At 36.8% G+C, this 16,002-nt stretch overlaps 1 protein-coding gene across 2 annotated transcripts in view; it reads right to left on the bottom strand.

The window, feature by feature from the left end:
- Positions 1-16,002, bottom strand: part of CADPS2 (calcium dependent secretion activator 2) — a 557,199-nt gene that overhangs the window by 158,824 nt on the left and 382,373 nt on the right. For both annotated transcript variants that reach the window (XM_024219628.1, XM_024219629.1), the window contains exons 10-12: positions 12,620-12,728; positions 11,511-11,714; positions 6,478-6,614 (exon numbers count right to left, since the gene is read on the bottom strand). In XM_024219628.1, the coding sequence (XP_024075396.1) occupies positions 6,478-6,614; positions 11,511-11,714; positions 12,620-12,728 (450 nt within the window). The remainder of the gene's footprint in view (positions 1-6,477; positions 6,615-11,510; positions 11,715-12,619; positions 12,729-16,002) is intronic.

Here is a 16,002-nt window from a genome sequence, read left to right as displayed (position 1 = left end):
CAAAAGCAAATAACATTTTTGTGGGCATTACAGAAACATTTCATACTAATCAAGTTGATGCTAATAACGTAGGAAATATATCAGAGGGGCTGGGCGCTAACAATAGCTCGCTTGATAACTGTGACTGAGTGTCATGGAGTAACTCTTTGCAGTTCTTCAGCCTTAGTATTACTGTGTACCACACAGCTCAGAAAAAAATGCACTGATATGTCCATGATCTTGTACAGAATCTAAAAATGTCACTGTCTGACAAATTATAGAATACATTAAATAACATGTATCAGAGGGGTAGCCGTGTTAGTCTGGATCTGTAAAAAGCGAAAAAGAGCACTGTGGCACCTTATAGACTAACAGACGTATTGGAGCATAAGCTTTCGTGGGTGAATACCCACTTCGTCGGATGCATGTAGTGGAAATTTCCAGAGGCAGGTATAAATATGCAGGCAAGAATCAGTCTAGAGATAACGCGGTTAGTTCAATCAGGGAGGATGAGGCCCTCTTCTAGCAGTTGAGGTGTGAACACCAAGGAAGGAGAAACTACTTTTGTAGTTGGCTAGCCATTCACAGTCTTTGTTTAATCCTGAGCTGATGGTGTCAAATTTGCAAATGAACTGAAGCTCAGCAGTTTCTCTTTGAAGTCTGGTCCTGAAGTTTTTTTTTGCTGCAGGATGGCTACCTTTAAATCTGCTATTGTGTGTCCAGGGAGATTGAAGTGTTCTACAGGTTTTTGTATATTGCCATTCCTAATATCTGACTTGTATCCATTTATCCTTTTACATAGGGACTGTCCAGTTTGGCCAATGTACATAGCAGAGGGGCATTGCTGGCACATGATGACGTATATTACATTGGTGGACGTGCAGGTGAATGAACCGGTGATGGTGGCTGGTCTGGTTAGGTCCTGTGATGGTGTCACTGGTGTAGATATGTGGGCAGAGTTAGCATCGAGGTTTGTTGCATGGATTGGTTCCTGAGTTAGAGTTACTATGATGTGGTGTGTGGTTGCTGGTGAGAATATGCTTAAGGTTGGCAGGTTGTCTGTGGGCGAGGACTGGCCTGCCTCCCAAGGTCTGTGAAAGCGAGGGATCATTGTCCAGGATGGGTTGTACACTGATGATGTGTTGGAGAGGTTTTAGCTGAGGACTGTAGGTGATGGCCAGTGGAGTTCTGTTGGTTTCTTCCTTGGGCTTGTCTTGTACCCAGAAGCCCCCTGCTGCAAGTCTGGCTCTGTTGATTTGTTTCTTTATTTCCTCGTGTGGGTATCGTAGTTTTGAGAATACTTGGTGAAGAACTTGTAGGTGTTGGTCTCTGTCTGAGGGGTTGGAACAAATGCAGTTGTACCTCAGCGCTTGGCTGTAGACGATGGATTGTGTGGTGTGTCCAGGATGAAAGCTGGAGGCACGAAGGTAGGCATAGCGGTCGGTGGGTTTTCGGTATAGGGTGGTGTTGACGTGACCGTCACTTATTTGTACCGTGGTGTCTAAGAAGTGGACCTCCCATGTAGATTGGTCCAGGCTGAGGTTGATGGTGGGGTGGACGCTGTTGAAATCGTGGTGGAATTCTTCCAGAGTCTCCTTCCCCTGGGTCCAGATGATGAAGATGTCATCAATGTAGCCTAGGTAGAAAAGGGACGTGAGTGGACGAGAGAGAGCTGAGGAAGGGCTGTTCTAGGTCAGCCATAAAAATGTTGGCATATTGTGGGGCCATGCGGGTACCCATAGCAGTGCCACTGGTCTGGAGGTATATATTGTCACCAAATTTGAAATAATTGTGCGTGAGGATAAAGTCACAGAGCTCAGCAACCAGTTGTGCTGTGGCATCATCAGGGATACTGTTCCTGACAGCTTGTATTCCATCTGTGTGTGGGATGTTTGTGTAGAGAGCCTCCACATCCATGGTGGCTAGAATGGTGTTTTCTGGAAGATCACCAAAGCATTGTAGTTTTCTCAGGAAATCAGTGGTGTCACGGAGATAGCTGGGAGTGCTGGTGGCGTAGGGTATGAGTAGAGAGTCCACATATCCAGACAGTCCTTCAGTGAGAGTGCCAATTCCAGAGATGATGGGGCGTCCAGGATTTCCAGGTTTGTGGATCTTGGGTAGTAGATAGAATGACCCCGGTCGGGGCTCTAAGGGTATGTTGATTTGTTCCTGTGTTAGTGTAGGGAGTGTCCTGAGTAGATGGTGCAGTTTTTTAGTATATTCCTCAGTGGGATCTGAGGAAAGTGGACTGTAGAATTTGGTATTGGAGAGTTGTCTGGCAGCCTCCTTTTGGTAGTCAGACCTGTTCATGACGACAACAGCACCTCCTTTATCAGCCTCTTTGATTATAATGCCCCTCTGGTATGTACATCAGCCAAACTGGACAGTCACTACGTAAAAGGATAAATGGACACAAGTCAGATATTAGGAATGGCAATATACAAAAACCTGTAGGAGAACACTTCAATCTCCCTGGACACACAATAGCAGATTTAAAGGTTGCCATCCTGCAGCAAAAAAACTTCAGGACCAGACTTCAAAGAGAAACTGCTGAGCTTCAGTTCATTTGCAAATTTGACACCATCAGCTCAGGATTAAACAAAGACTGTGAATGGCTAGCCAACTACAAAAGCAGTTTCTCCTTCCTTGGTGTTCACACCTCAACTGCTAGAAGAGGGCCTCAGCCTCCCTGATTGAAATAACCTCGTTATCTCTAGACTGATTCTTGCCTGCATATTTATACCTGCCTCTGGAAATTTCCACTACATGCATCCGACGAAGTGGGTATTCACCCACGAAAGCTTATGCTCCAATATGTTTGTTAGTCTATAAAGTGCCACAGGACTCTTTGTCGCTTATTAAATAACAAACACCTCAAAGAGCTGGGATTTATTAATGTAATTAATGATGAGCTAAAAAAGAATTTTAGAAGCAAATGTTATAGTGCCTTTAGTGGGATGGTTTAAAGACAAGTTCCAGGTGGCCAATTCTCTGTGACTGCATACTTAATCTGAGCGAGATGAACCACAATTTGACTGCTTATCCATCTTTCTTATATAACATACTTGTGCATAACCGTTTCAACATATATAGTGTTGTATTTATTCAAAGATATACAACCAGATGGTTTATGAGACTACTCATGTGAGTAAGATGAGGAGGGTTTGACCTTCAATAGACATTCTGGTGCATTACTTGGACTGGAACACAGTGTCTTTTGGAAATGGATTTGAGATGATCGACCCCAAATTGCACAGACTGAGGGAGATGGGGGCATGTCTTTGAGGGAAGGAAACCTGAACATTCTCTGATCAAATTCAGACTACAAAGAATTTGATTCCTGATCGTTTGATTCATCTCATGATTTGGGAAAAGGTGCCAAAATAAACTTCCAAATACAACAGGAAGAGAGATATAAACATTGGGGTAGAGGGTGGTGGTTGTGGTGGAAAGATAATAATATTTTTTCTTTTTAAATAGCAGAAGTTTTAACAGTGACTTTTTTCTTTTTTAGTCATTAAAAGAGATTATTGATTAACATGTAAACTAAACTTTAATATTAAGACAATTTGAAAAAAAATAAGAAAAAAAAATCTTTCGGTGTAACTGACCAATGCTTCAGAAAGGTTTTGGATGTCATTAAATTATTACAGTGGTCTAGCATCTGAAAGCATCTCTTTTGAATTATTTCCTATATAATCAGAATACTTCAATGGTCTTAGATATTTATAATTTAAATGAAATAGAAACAAAAATCTTAGGAAAGACTCCTGGAAAAAATATTCCCATTATAGTTCCAATTCATCCATGGTGTAACTTCACTGAAGACAATGGGGTTACAGCAGAAAGGAATTTGGCCCTATATTCTCAGTCTGACTCTCATCTTTAATTTAGGATTATTGTCTGACAGCTCCTCACAGTTATCGCACAGAGTTGTCCAGTATAAAGCTCCTAAGGCATGATCCAAATCCCATTAAAGTCAATGGGAATCTTTCAATTGCCTTCAATGGGCTTTGGATCAGGCCCTTAATGTTTTTAGAGGAAACCTAGTTTTGTGATGGCACTCATATTACTAAATCTGATGTGAAAGTATCAATAAACAAAGATTTTTCAGTAAAGAGAGCATACTATTCTGGCAAAGAAATGAGAAATAGAGGTTTAATTGAATCCAGGTGATTAAATGTATCCAGAGATTCAGTATACCCTAATTCATCAAAATGATACTATTAACCAAAAAGATACTTTTCTTATACACGAACAAAATTAATTTATTAATTATATATTCCCACATTTAATGAACATTTTAGTGAAGATTTTTGATTTATAATATTTATATATCCATGTAAATAAAACAAAATTATAAATTAATCAACAAAGAAAGCAGTACATCATCACTAGACCTGCTGAAAATTTACATCAGAAAGTAGCTATATAAGAAATAGGAGTGCCATTTCATTGATTAAAGCCTTTAAATGAAGATCATCTTCCCATTATCCCTTTAATAAATCTGTTACAAAATGTGTATCTTTACATATGTGTCCACACACATACACTCATATGTATATATGCATACATATAATTATGCAAACAACTATGCACTAGATATTGTTAGATAACTAGATAATTTTCTGTCAATCAGATTTTATTTATTGCATAATTGCAAAAAAGCTCCCTACTGTTTACAAGAGTGTTAAATTAAAGATGTTTAGTGCTGGTAATAGGTTTAATCAAAGACTATGTATAATTCCAATTCTTAAAAATTAAGGTTTAGGTTTTTTTGTAGTCATATGTGTGGATAATTATATTTTAATTTATTGAAATGTAAAGAGGTATTTATTTTTTAAAATATCTACAGTATATAAAATTTGAAATGTTCAGTACAAAGTCACCAAACACATAACTATAGCTATGTTTGCATTAACTGTTCCCATGTTAGCAGCCTCAAAATATTTCTTTAAAACAAAACGGGGAGGGAGTTAATACAATGATTTATTTCTCTTTTATATTCCAAGGAAAACAGAACATTCTGCATGCCCGTTCTGTTTACCAAAAGCTAAAACAACAAGGACCAATAAGAAATCCACCTGTTTTGTGGTTGCTATAGCACTGCATATTCTTCAGAAATTCTTTTTAAAAGTTCTTGAGTCCAAGGTTATATTTAGTGTCTTACCATATTATTATTATAAAAAAGATTTTTGACCCTGATGCACTGTTAGAAAGCTAACCACTTTCTCTTGAGTGCCAATTACTTTGTACAGATGTACCTTCAGGCCTTTTCATTTGATTCAGTGCACAACTCACAGACACAAAATTAGTCCTTTAACTTTTTCTGTACACACTTAGTTGGTACACTACCAAAGAAAACCATAATTCAAAAAGTGTTTTAAAAGAAAGAAAGTGCCATCAAAAAGGTTATTTTTTTTAAATTGTACAAACTAACCTATAGAAATCTGTTCATTGTTATATCTGGGCAACCATGACTGGTTAGTTAAATGAAAATGAAAGTAAAAAAAGTGTTGTATTAACTTGCTAGGGCTCACAGTTTTGAAGAGCAGGTGCTAGCAGACTTTGATTTTGATGCTTAGAGTAATTGATCACAACTCCAGATCTCCCAAAGTTAAAAATATGGCATCATCAAGTTAGGGGATCTGATTCTGATGTTAATGACACTACTTTTACACCTGTGTAATTCCATTAACTTCCATGTAGTCACTCCTGATTTTCACTGTTTTAAATTAAATCAGGATCAGAGGGACAGCTTTAAAAAAATTACACAAAACAAAACAGGAAAAGCCAAGACAAAAAATACAATATACAATAAACAATGAAATGTGAATAATAAATATTGACAAACACTTTCTCACCCCAATTTTCCCTATTAATAATACTTCAGATTTGGGGAAAAAACCATTCATTTTGGCAGAGTGATTACATTTTTCCTGTTTTCTTTTAATAATTAAAAATATATATTTCTAACTACCAATTATTGTATGTAATTTATACAGGATTTATGCTCATAGAGCGAACCTTGGCTCATCTGATTAAAACCCTCATAATTCTGTTGCCTTTTTCCCCTGTGGTTTTGATTCTATTCTTTGTTTTTTAAACTTTCCTAGTCCATGACAGAAGAGAGAATTACAAGATAGATGACATAATGTCTGACATCTGGCAAGCTGAATTTGTACCTTAAAATGCCTGTACAGGTGTCAGTAAATCCTACCACAGAGGTTTCCATTTTTATTAAAGCCTTCTGTTTTATTCAGCCCTCCCTAGAGGAGCTGATAAACTACAGTTCAGAGTCAGTTTGAGTCTATTCTGTTCTCTATTGAGTGGCACAGCAGTAGTCTTCAAGTGTATAATTTTCAAATTTGAAGCCAATCGATTGGAATCCTTTATCCCAACTACAAGCACAGTTATTGAATGAGTCAGGAAGAAAAGGCCACTTTGTTAACAACTATTTCTCACTTTTTCATTTCTTTTATTCCATTCTGTACTCACCAAACAAGAATAGGAATCATTCAATCTATGATCCAAGGTCTGCCTCTGAAGAACTCTAAAGAGGGAAGCATGGTCAAACTTGCAGGGATTAGCAGAAATAAACTCATCCATCCCATGTTTCTGAGCACGATCTGCATCTGTTCAGAGACAGGAAAAACCATACAGTACAGTACATGTGTATGTATATTCTTTTAATTAATGGCCTATGGCTCTCATAGAATGAAGAAGATTCTTGAAAGCATTAAAAACTGAAGGCTGAATTACATCAATGGGTGCATGCAGGTGACTCCAATTATAGAATCTTGTCTTAAATTGATCTAGCAAATAGTTTTATTGAATTATTTTTTTTAATTGCCTATCACCATAAAATCTGGGCACGACACAGATTAAATGTAACAATGGGTGTAATTAAGTAGCCTGCAACTGACAGCACAAACAGCTCTTTTTCCTTGTACAGTCCCAATCGAACATAAATGATCCAGCTAAGGCCCAGAATCAAACAAGTGCTTGACCAAAACCCTAGTTTAGAAAACCTATTTGCAAACGCAATACAGGATATTTAAAATCATTCTGACAGTATGATTCTTTTATTGTACCTTTTTAAACATTACAGATTATAAAATAATCTTATGAGTGTAAACAATTTAATTCTAGGGTTTCTTGTTTACATGAGGTCCTCTTGTTAATTTTAGTAATATTGCCAAATAAATAGCCTTCCTCCATTGCAATAAAAGTTTATGCATTTATTTGTCAATGTAGGAAAGAGTATGTCCACTGCACATCAAAGTACCACTCAGAGAAACAGTCACCATTGCTAGAAGCTCATTTCCCAAATGGCAAACTGGAGCAGAAATGAACACATTGGGTTGAGCTAGGTCATTTCCAGCCTTCTTTTTGTACTCCGCTTTTAATGAGACAAACCTAAATGTAGTAATGGCAAAGAGCTCCTTCAACCTCCGAGCAAAGAGTAATGAAAAAAGGGAGCAGTATTTTTGTGTAAATACATAGAGAAAACATGCCATTCCAAATGGCACTTCAATCAAAGGCCCAAATTTATTGTTCTTCACAGATTGCATCTTTCAACGCCTTTGAACCCCGCGGGTTTATCAAAAGACAAGCTCTAGTGATTGCTTTCATTAATGGTATGTTTTGTCAAAGTCCTCAATGTGAATTATCTACCAAGTATGGACAGAAAAAGCCTTACAGTGCCCAAAAGGACTAGTTATGTATTAGCACATTAGCTCTGCTAGATTCTATAGACTATATTGGGGTGAACAGTCCTATCAACTTAAAAATTGACTTTCTCTTACAATAGGATCTCAGCTTTTGTTCCTTTAAATTCAAATATGTCTTTTTATGCTCGTTACTAGAAAACTAGTCCTAAATGTATCCTAAATGTAATTTTGATAACTGCATGGTACAAACCTAAAATTTCTAAAGAAAGGGAGACAAAAGTTTATTGATTAAACCCAATTATAGAGTCAGGTTCATAATAAAACTCAATATTGATCTGTGGGCATGATGCTAACATAATCAGTCACATTTAGAAATTTAGCCCCAGATCATATTGATCCATGTCAAGTCCAACTTTCAGCTGTATTTGTAGATGGAAGAATTATTTAATTCAAGCTGAAGGATCTACAGCATCATATCTTGAAAAGATGCACAAACTAATTCATATCACTTGGCTTTGCATTGTCAAAGCAAGAGTCAAATCCATGTGACAGATTTCACCAAGGTGGATGTAGCAAATAAACAGTGTGACAGTACATTGGTGATTTAAGGTATAAGATGATCATCTACAGAAATAGCAGCATATTATTTCTTAGCATTTAAGAAGCAACAGCATGTATGATTAGATACCTTTTAAAAAGATGAACATTTCTTTTCTGAATACAAGTGGCCTACCATTAATCACAAACTTAGACTCTATTTCACACACAGTAATTTGAAGGGTCCTTTCTTAAATATAAGTGGTAAAAAGTTTAAACATTTAAAATATTAATTTGAAGAGATACACTTGGGCATCAACAAGATTACATTTGATTCAAAGTATTAAACTATGTTGTGAAATTATTTTGAATATTGTTTCCAAAATGTTCTACATTGATAGAAATATTTCCCTAGACACAATCCACGTCAATGTAATAGATTTTTTTCTGCATTTCTTAGTAACAATTGTTTCTTGTATAAATATCTACTTTACTGAGGCTTTTTTTTTTTTTTAAACATTACAGCAGGTCACAGAAAAAAGAATACATAATGTTCCTTTGTGCTGTGTCTCTTGTGCATAACATGTACCCAGCAGCAGCTTGCTTAAGCTTTTGGGACTTAATTCTTCTCTGCATAATTACAGGTACAAGATCTTTTTTCTTATTTTTAAAAAAGTATATATTTCTTTTGATGATTAATTTGAAACCAGTGGCGTGCGTGTTGTTACACAATGAGACTTTGACCTAACATCCAGATGCATTAATATGGATACTTGAACATGTATGAAGTCCCACTGAAGTCAATGGAGTCTGTGATAGCAGACCCAGACGCAGGATAAGTTGGGAAAACCAAAACAAAGTTTTCAGAGGTACATACTTAGGTACTTAGTCCTAATACCCATTTCCTACCAATATTTGCATTTTATATTTTTCTTCAAAAGTCAATAAAAAGCCTTAATGTACTAATATCAAACATTAAATGGGAAATATACCACTCAAGATTTAAAAAAAAGAAAAGAATAGTTAAAAACTTACCTTTGCCAGCTACAAGTGAGCAGGAAATAATTAAAAAAAAATAGTTTGTGTCACATACTATATCCCATTTACTCTACAGTGTTTACACTCTAGTAACTGTTCATCTTTTCCAATCCTTTCCCCACAAAAATAAAATAAAATAAAGTTGAACTGCATAATTAAAAACATAAGAACTTGTTTGGAAGATTAAAAGACAGGGATAAATATTTTATGGTTGTGGTTTCAAAATTCGATTAGCACTACATTTTAGCATTATTTAGAATAAAAATTTGCTTCATCAGATCCTTGAAGCAATGAGTTTGAGACTTTCTGGTTTGCCCACCAAGGTAAAAAAAAGTGACACCTTGACCACCATAATGATATAATAAAAATGCAATTCCTTTCTAACTTCTATTCACTCCCTTGACTTTATGGAGAAAAAAAACATAAGGAGGACTGAAATTGCTCCTGCTTATTTTCAGTTCATATTTGACTCCCCCCCACCCCCCAGCGTTACTATCTGTGTCATCTCTGGATTAGGTACATGTGAAATTAACGTGCCCTTTTCTGTTCAGGAACCATAAATAGGTTAATTGTTTAATTTAATGGACCACAGGGCTTGGTCTAACTCTCACTAAAAATCAATGAAAAGGCTCCACTGATTTCAACAGGAGTTGATTTAGGCCTTTAGTCTTCAGTGACTGTTTCTGACACATTTGGAAAAAATAAGCTAGGAGTGACTGAAAATGAAGCACTATCATGGCTCAGTATGGCATTTTTTAATGATCCAAATTCAAATATAGTAGTAGTTAAAGTTTTATTTTTTTAAATAAAAAAGAATTAAATCCCCTCCCTTTATATTCTAAAAAGAGTTTTAAATTTCCAACAAAATATTTCCCAGCTCACCTTTATTATACAAAATATTTGTGACTATGTTGATAGAACTGTAATTCATCATTCTGATACCAGGTATCAGGAAACCCTAGATTATAGAAGACTTCCAGTAGATATAGGGCAACTGTTAAGAGTATCAGACATACCAATCTTTTAAAAGTCTGCTAGTAGACTGCTTTAAACTTTTGTGGTCTAAAGAGATGTGGGTATTTATTCAAAGCTGCTCATATCCGAATTTTTTTGTTAAGTAATGTTTCGAGAAATGCCATCTTTAAATTTAAGAAGTAGACCCAGATTCAGCAAAGCACTTATGCACATGCCTAACTTAAAGCAACCGTACTTATGGATAGGCTTTGCAAAAGTAGAAGTAAAGTAAAACCATAACTCCTGATTTCACCCAGCTGTTAATATGAAGTCAATGGAAATTCAGCATGTGCTTAAGGTTAAGCATGTGTTTCAGTGTTTGCTCAAGCGGGATGGACTAAAGTATGTGTTTAAGTGCATTGCTAAGTCAAGGCATTAATCAGTAAAAGCACGTGTCGTTTATTTGAAGTTAGCTTTTCTCTTCAACCCACAGTGACTTCGAACAGAATATGACAGCAGAGTCAGCATGACTTGGGCTGCATCAGCTGGGGTGTGATTATATGAGGGGTAGCACCTCCTATATTAAGGTTGCTCAACATTTGCCATTATAAGATTCTGATTCCAGTTGCTTATAACTCTGACAACTTCAACTGTTTGGGCTGAAATTGTATATGCTGGGTTTCTGCCTCAGGTTGGTATTTTTTGGGGGGAAACTTCAGCCAAAATGGTTCAGCCATTTCTGAGAACAAGGCTATGGAAAAATAAGTTGTTTTGTCTATGTTAAAATATTCTGGTGCTTTCTTAAAGCTCTAGCACCTTCATGCTTTGTCTGAATGCTTTTAAGATTTAACATGTAATTTAGTATCCTCTGGGGATGTCTGGAAGTCTTGCAGCCCGTCTAGGCCATCCACCTCTCTATCTTACGTTTGCATTAACATATTTGTATAATATATTTGGGTGCACAGAAAAGCAGATTATAAAGCTAATGGATTGATGAGGGTAAAATAATGCTTTCCTATTGATCACTGTAATGGTTAACACTTAGAAAAATATATTCTACACCAAATGCTATCTCCATGGCAATATGTGGTTCAACTTTAACCCGTATACAGTTAATTGTTATATTTTCATAATTTATAATAGCAACAATGACCTCCAAATCAGACATTCTCTGGCTGTTAATGATACTCTGGGTTAAAGCGCTTTCAGATAAGAACAAACTAGCAGGAAACATCCTCCTGTGAATCACTCCTGCTTAATCTTCCCTGAGGGAGACATTCCATGCTTCACTTATTAAAAACCAAAACCAAAAAAAAAAAAAATACGTACAAAGCTGTGATAATTCCATATGGACATTTCCTCCTTTTGGATTCATCTTCTGTGCTTGACTTGCAGGAATGGGTTTATATGACTGACCTGTTGCTCTGTACATTGCTTGAACCCATAGTATTCTATCCTGGTCATCATCACTGGCAAATATTACCGTATCTCCTTCTTTAACAGCATTGAAAAACATTCGACCACCCTGAAGACCTGCAAAAATAGATAGCAAAATATCAGTGCACAATGGCATCAGTGATTTTTAATGGTGAATATTAAATACATATTTAGTATGTTAACTAACTGGATGCCAATATTTTTAAGATCATCAAATGAATTAAATAGGTATTTGTGCTCAAGAAGCATGAGAAAATTTGCAGCACAGCCATTAAATGGTAGTGTGTAGACATAATATATACAGGCCATGCAAAGAGTAACCCAAATCCTAATCTGTTTCCCATTGGAGTCAAGAACGAGAGAGAGACTAATAATAATATTTAGCACTCATGTATCACTTTTCATCTACAAACCACTGCACAAACTAATCAAGTCTCTCAACATCCCTGATGTGTAGGTAATTTTGATCATTCCTATTTTCATGTCCAGAAATTGAGGCAGAGCTGTTAACTGACTTGCTCAGTCAGGATTATAACCTACAAATTCCTGGCTTCTGATTCTGGTGTAAATTTACTAGACCATGCCGACTCTTGCAATGTTGAAGTGTGTGGCTTTAGATTAACAGACTTCATTCAGTAGAGTCCTGCTGAGTTCTCTTTGTCAATGTTTACTATCAACACTAACAATATAGGAGGAAAGGGAAAGATATTGGTTTACTATGTTTCCCTGATAGGTGTGTTTTTGTTTTAGTGCAAATGGCTCTGTGACCTTTTGGACACCTTAGTTTGAATTTTTTGATCTTCTTTCTTTCAACAAACTTACTTCTTTCTAAAGCATGATTTTCCTACTTGAAAAACCCAGAGGAATAACTGTAAAACCTTCAGCCACTGGCAGAAAATAAATGTTATCATGTCGACTGACAGAAACATCAAAGATAATAAGTAAAATGAATTTGCTGTTGTACATACTCTGTAAAACTTTTGTAATAGCATGAAGTGTACCTGTGTGAGGAGCTGTATAATCCACAGTGTATCCTTCAAGCTGCATTAATTCCTGAGGCTCAGATTTCTTTTCTCTGTAACTGCACATTGCAAATGTGTACTGGCTTACCTGAATAAGAACAGGAGTTTTGGTTTGTTACATTGCATTTCATATGTTTACATGCCAGATGACAATTGACTGGTGTTATAAGACACATATACAGAAAGCAGAAGAAATGCTACTTCACATCTTCTAAATGCTCAAACTGAGGGGATGAGAAAGTGCCATAAGTCATCCTCTCAAGAGGATCAGTTGCCAGAAGACTAGAAGCAGACTACCTTGTGGAAAAGAAACTGCTGACAGAGGGAAATGCACACAATCAGCCAGTGGGGATAAATGAGTGTGTAGTCTGGTCACTCCTAATCAATAGAGGTAAGAGTTACCTATAGTCTGTAGTATGGGGAGGAAGAGAACCCCAAGTTTCACATGGGTCTCGGGAAAGAAAGCTATGGTGGAGCTTTTGAATTTTTATCTAAATCAACCTTTTCAGGTTTCTCCATTCTAGACCCAGTCAGTACATCATTCCCTAACAACCCTCATCTGAGGTCAAATTCCAACAGCTGACTCCAGCTGAATTCAATGGGTTCTGCAGGTGCTTAGCCAAATTATGCATCACATCGTAAAAAAAAAAAAAAAAGACAACAGATCTCTATCTCAGTACATTTTCATAATGGTGCATGTACATTTTGCTGTGTGATTTCTACTGGAATTAATCAGAGCTTTGACATGCTCAGACAAAAGGTGCAATATTAATATAAAGTATAATTATAATGGCATGTGGGTAGCTAAATTCATGTACACTGCTTTGAAAATGTACTGCAATGTTTTAATTATTATTTGTTGTTTTACAGTAGTTGTAAGGGCCCCCAAAAAGATTGGGCCCCATTGTGGTAGGGGTAGATGCACATGGTAAGTGAACAGTCCCTGCCCGCAGAGTTTACAGTCTAAATGAACAAGACAGACAAGTGGAGTATGATCCCATTTTACAGATGGGAAACTAGGGACAAAAAGATTAAGTGACTTATCCAGTGTCACAAAGGCAGTCTATGGTGAGACAGGAACAAAACCTAAATATCTTGAGTCCCAGTCAAATACCTTAACCACAAGACCAACCCTTCTTCTGTTTAATTTTTCACATAAATGAACTAAGGATAAAATAAACTATAAAGTGAATATGTACATATATGAGATTCTGTATGTAGATTTTTTATATTATCTGTTACTTAAAATATTTAGTTAATTTAGTCTCATACTTCTATAAATATTAAAATGAGCAGCACATGCTAGCTAAGAGCCAGATTCTTTTACTCACACTGAGCAGCAACCTCACTTCTCAAGCTTGGTCCATCAATTTAAATGGGACTACCCTAGGAGTACGGTACAGCTCAACATGAGTAAGGGGGCAGAATCTGGCCAAAATGGTTAAAATTTTCTTTCACACATATTCGTAGATTTTAAGGCCATACGGGACCATTATGATCAGCTAGTCTGACCTCCTGAACCACAAAGGCCATAGAACCTTGCCCAGGTATGCAGGAAGCCCATAATTTTTGTATAAGCTAATGCATATCATTTAGAAAGATAATGAGTCTTGATTTACAAAGACTACAGGTGATAGAGAATCTACCACATCCCAAAGTACGTTGTTCCAACAGTTAACTACCCTCACAGCTAAAAATTTACATTTTATTTCTGAATTTATTAGCTTCAGTTTCCAACCGTTAGATCTTGTTGTACCTTTTTCTGCCTAGATCAAAGACCCATCTACTAAAAGAAGAACTCTTCCCCATTCAGATACTTGTAGACCAGGATCAAGTCACTTAACTTTTTCCTGGATAAACTAAATATATTTTGTACTTAAGTCTCTCAACTAAAAGGCATGTTTTTTCAGACTGCAAATCATCCTTGCAACTCTTTTCTGTACCCCTTCTAATTTTTCAACATTCTTTCTGAAGTGTTGATACCAGAACTGGGACAACATTCCAGTGATGGTCTACAGAGACAATACCACCTCTCTACTTCTACTTGATATTCACCTGCTTATACAACCAAGGATCACATTTGCTCTCTTAACTACAGCATTGCACTGGGACCTCACGTTCAATTGGTTATCTACCATGACCCTGAAGTCCTTCTCAGCATCACCAAATCCCAGGATACAGACCCCCATCTTGTAAATGTGACCTACAATCTTTGTTCCTAGCTGAATGTTCCTGCATTTGGCTATACACTAAAACACAGGTTGTTCTTACCAGCTGATCCAGTTTGTTCTATATCCATATCGGTCTTCTCAGACTAGCAGCTTTAAATAACAATATCACACCAATGACTTGCATCATAAAGGTAGTTAATTAACTAATTGTGATAATGTTTATATTCCAGTTTTTTCCTGCAGTTACTGTACACCTGTGAAGACATTGTGAATTACTTGGTACTAGGCTGACTGCTAATACCTCCTGCACAGCTTTGCATCACAAGGTAGTCTCCTACGCACTGTGCAACATAGTCTGTTGGCTTTACTTACATTTTTCTAAAAGGACATTCCTCAAAATCAGCCCTACATTTTAGATTTTGTTTAAAAATATAAAACCTAAACCTTTTCAACTCCTAAGACAAAGAGAATAAAATCATTAGAAAATCCTTCAGAAAACATGGGGACACAGGAATTGCCTTACTGGATTACATCATGGTCCATTTAGTCTGCTACCTATCTCTTTCGGTGCCAACATGAGATGCTAAACAGGAAGGTGGAAAACCCTCATTGTGGACAACAAAACAATAACATGCACAGGGAACAAATATTTAATAATAGACTCTTTAACATAGCTGAGAAAGGTATAACAAGATCCAATTGTTGGGGTCCACTAGGCATAGCTACCAGGTAACTCGGGAGAGTGGAAGGCCAAAGTGTTGATGAAGCTCTTTTGCTCTGGGCCTATCTGAACCCCCAAACCCCATCTTGTGAACTCTCACCTACTTCTATGCTCACTGCTTACATGTTAGAGCAGAAATGTAAGGGTCAGCTTTTCTAGCAGGCAGCTGCTGTAAACAGGCCTTGCAAGGCCAAAAGATAAGCAGGCGTATGGGAACTTTTCTAATTGTAACGGCTAGAGAAGGGAGGGGTGGGAGTAGTAAGAGGGAGTAACAGAACAAAGGCTTACACAGAAACTGCTTGAAGTATAAAAGTTAAAAGTTGTTTGTATTTGTTGCACTGGATTTGAGGCATGCTGGTCTCCTAGTGCCATTTCAGAGCTCTGAAATAAACTTGGCTTGCTTTCTCCCCTCGGTGTCTTTATTGGTGCTAAGCACACCGGGCCACGGACCATTTTAGTCCGCCTCGAGC

Source organism: Terrapene carolina, unplaced genomic scaffold (genome assembly GCF_002925995.2).
Source record: "Terrapene carolina triunguis isolate 2854851 unplaced genomic scaffold, T_m_triunguis-2.0 Scaffold68, whole genome shotgun sequence".
In the NCBI taxonomy this organism is placed as follows: domain Eukaryota; kingdom Metazoa; phylum Chordata; order Testudines; family Emydidae; genus Terrapene; species Terrapene triunguis.
This window is presented reverse-complemented; position numbering and strand designations above follow the sequence as displayed.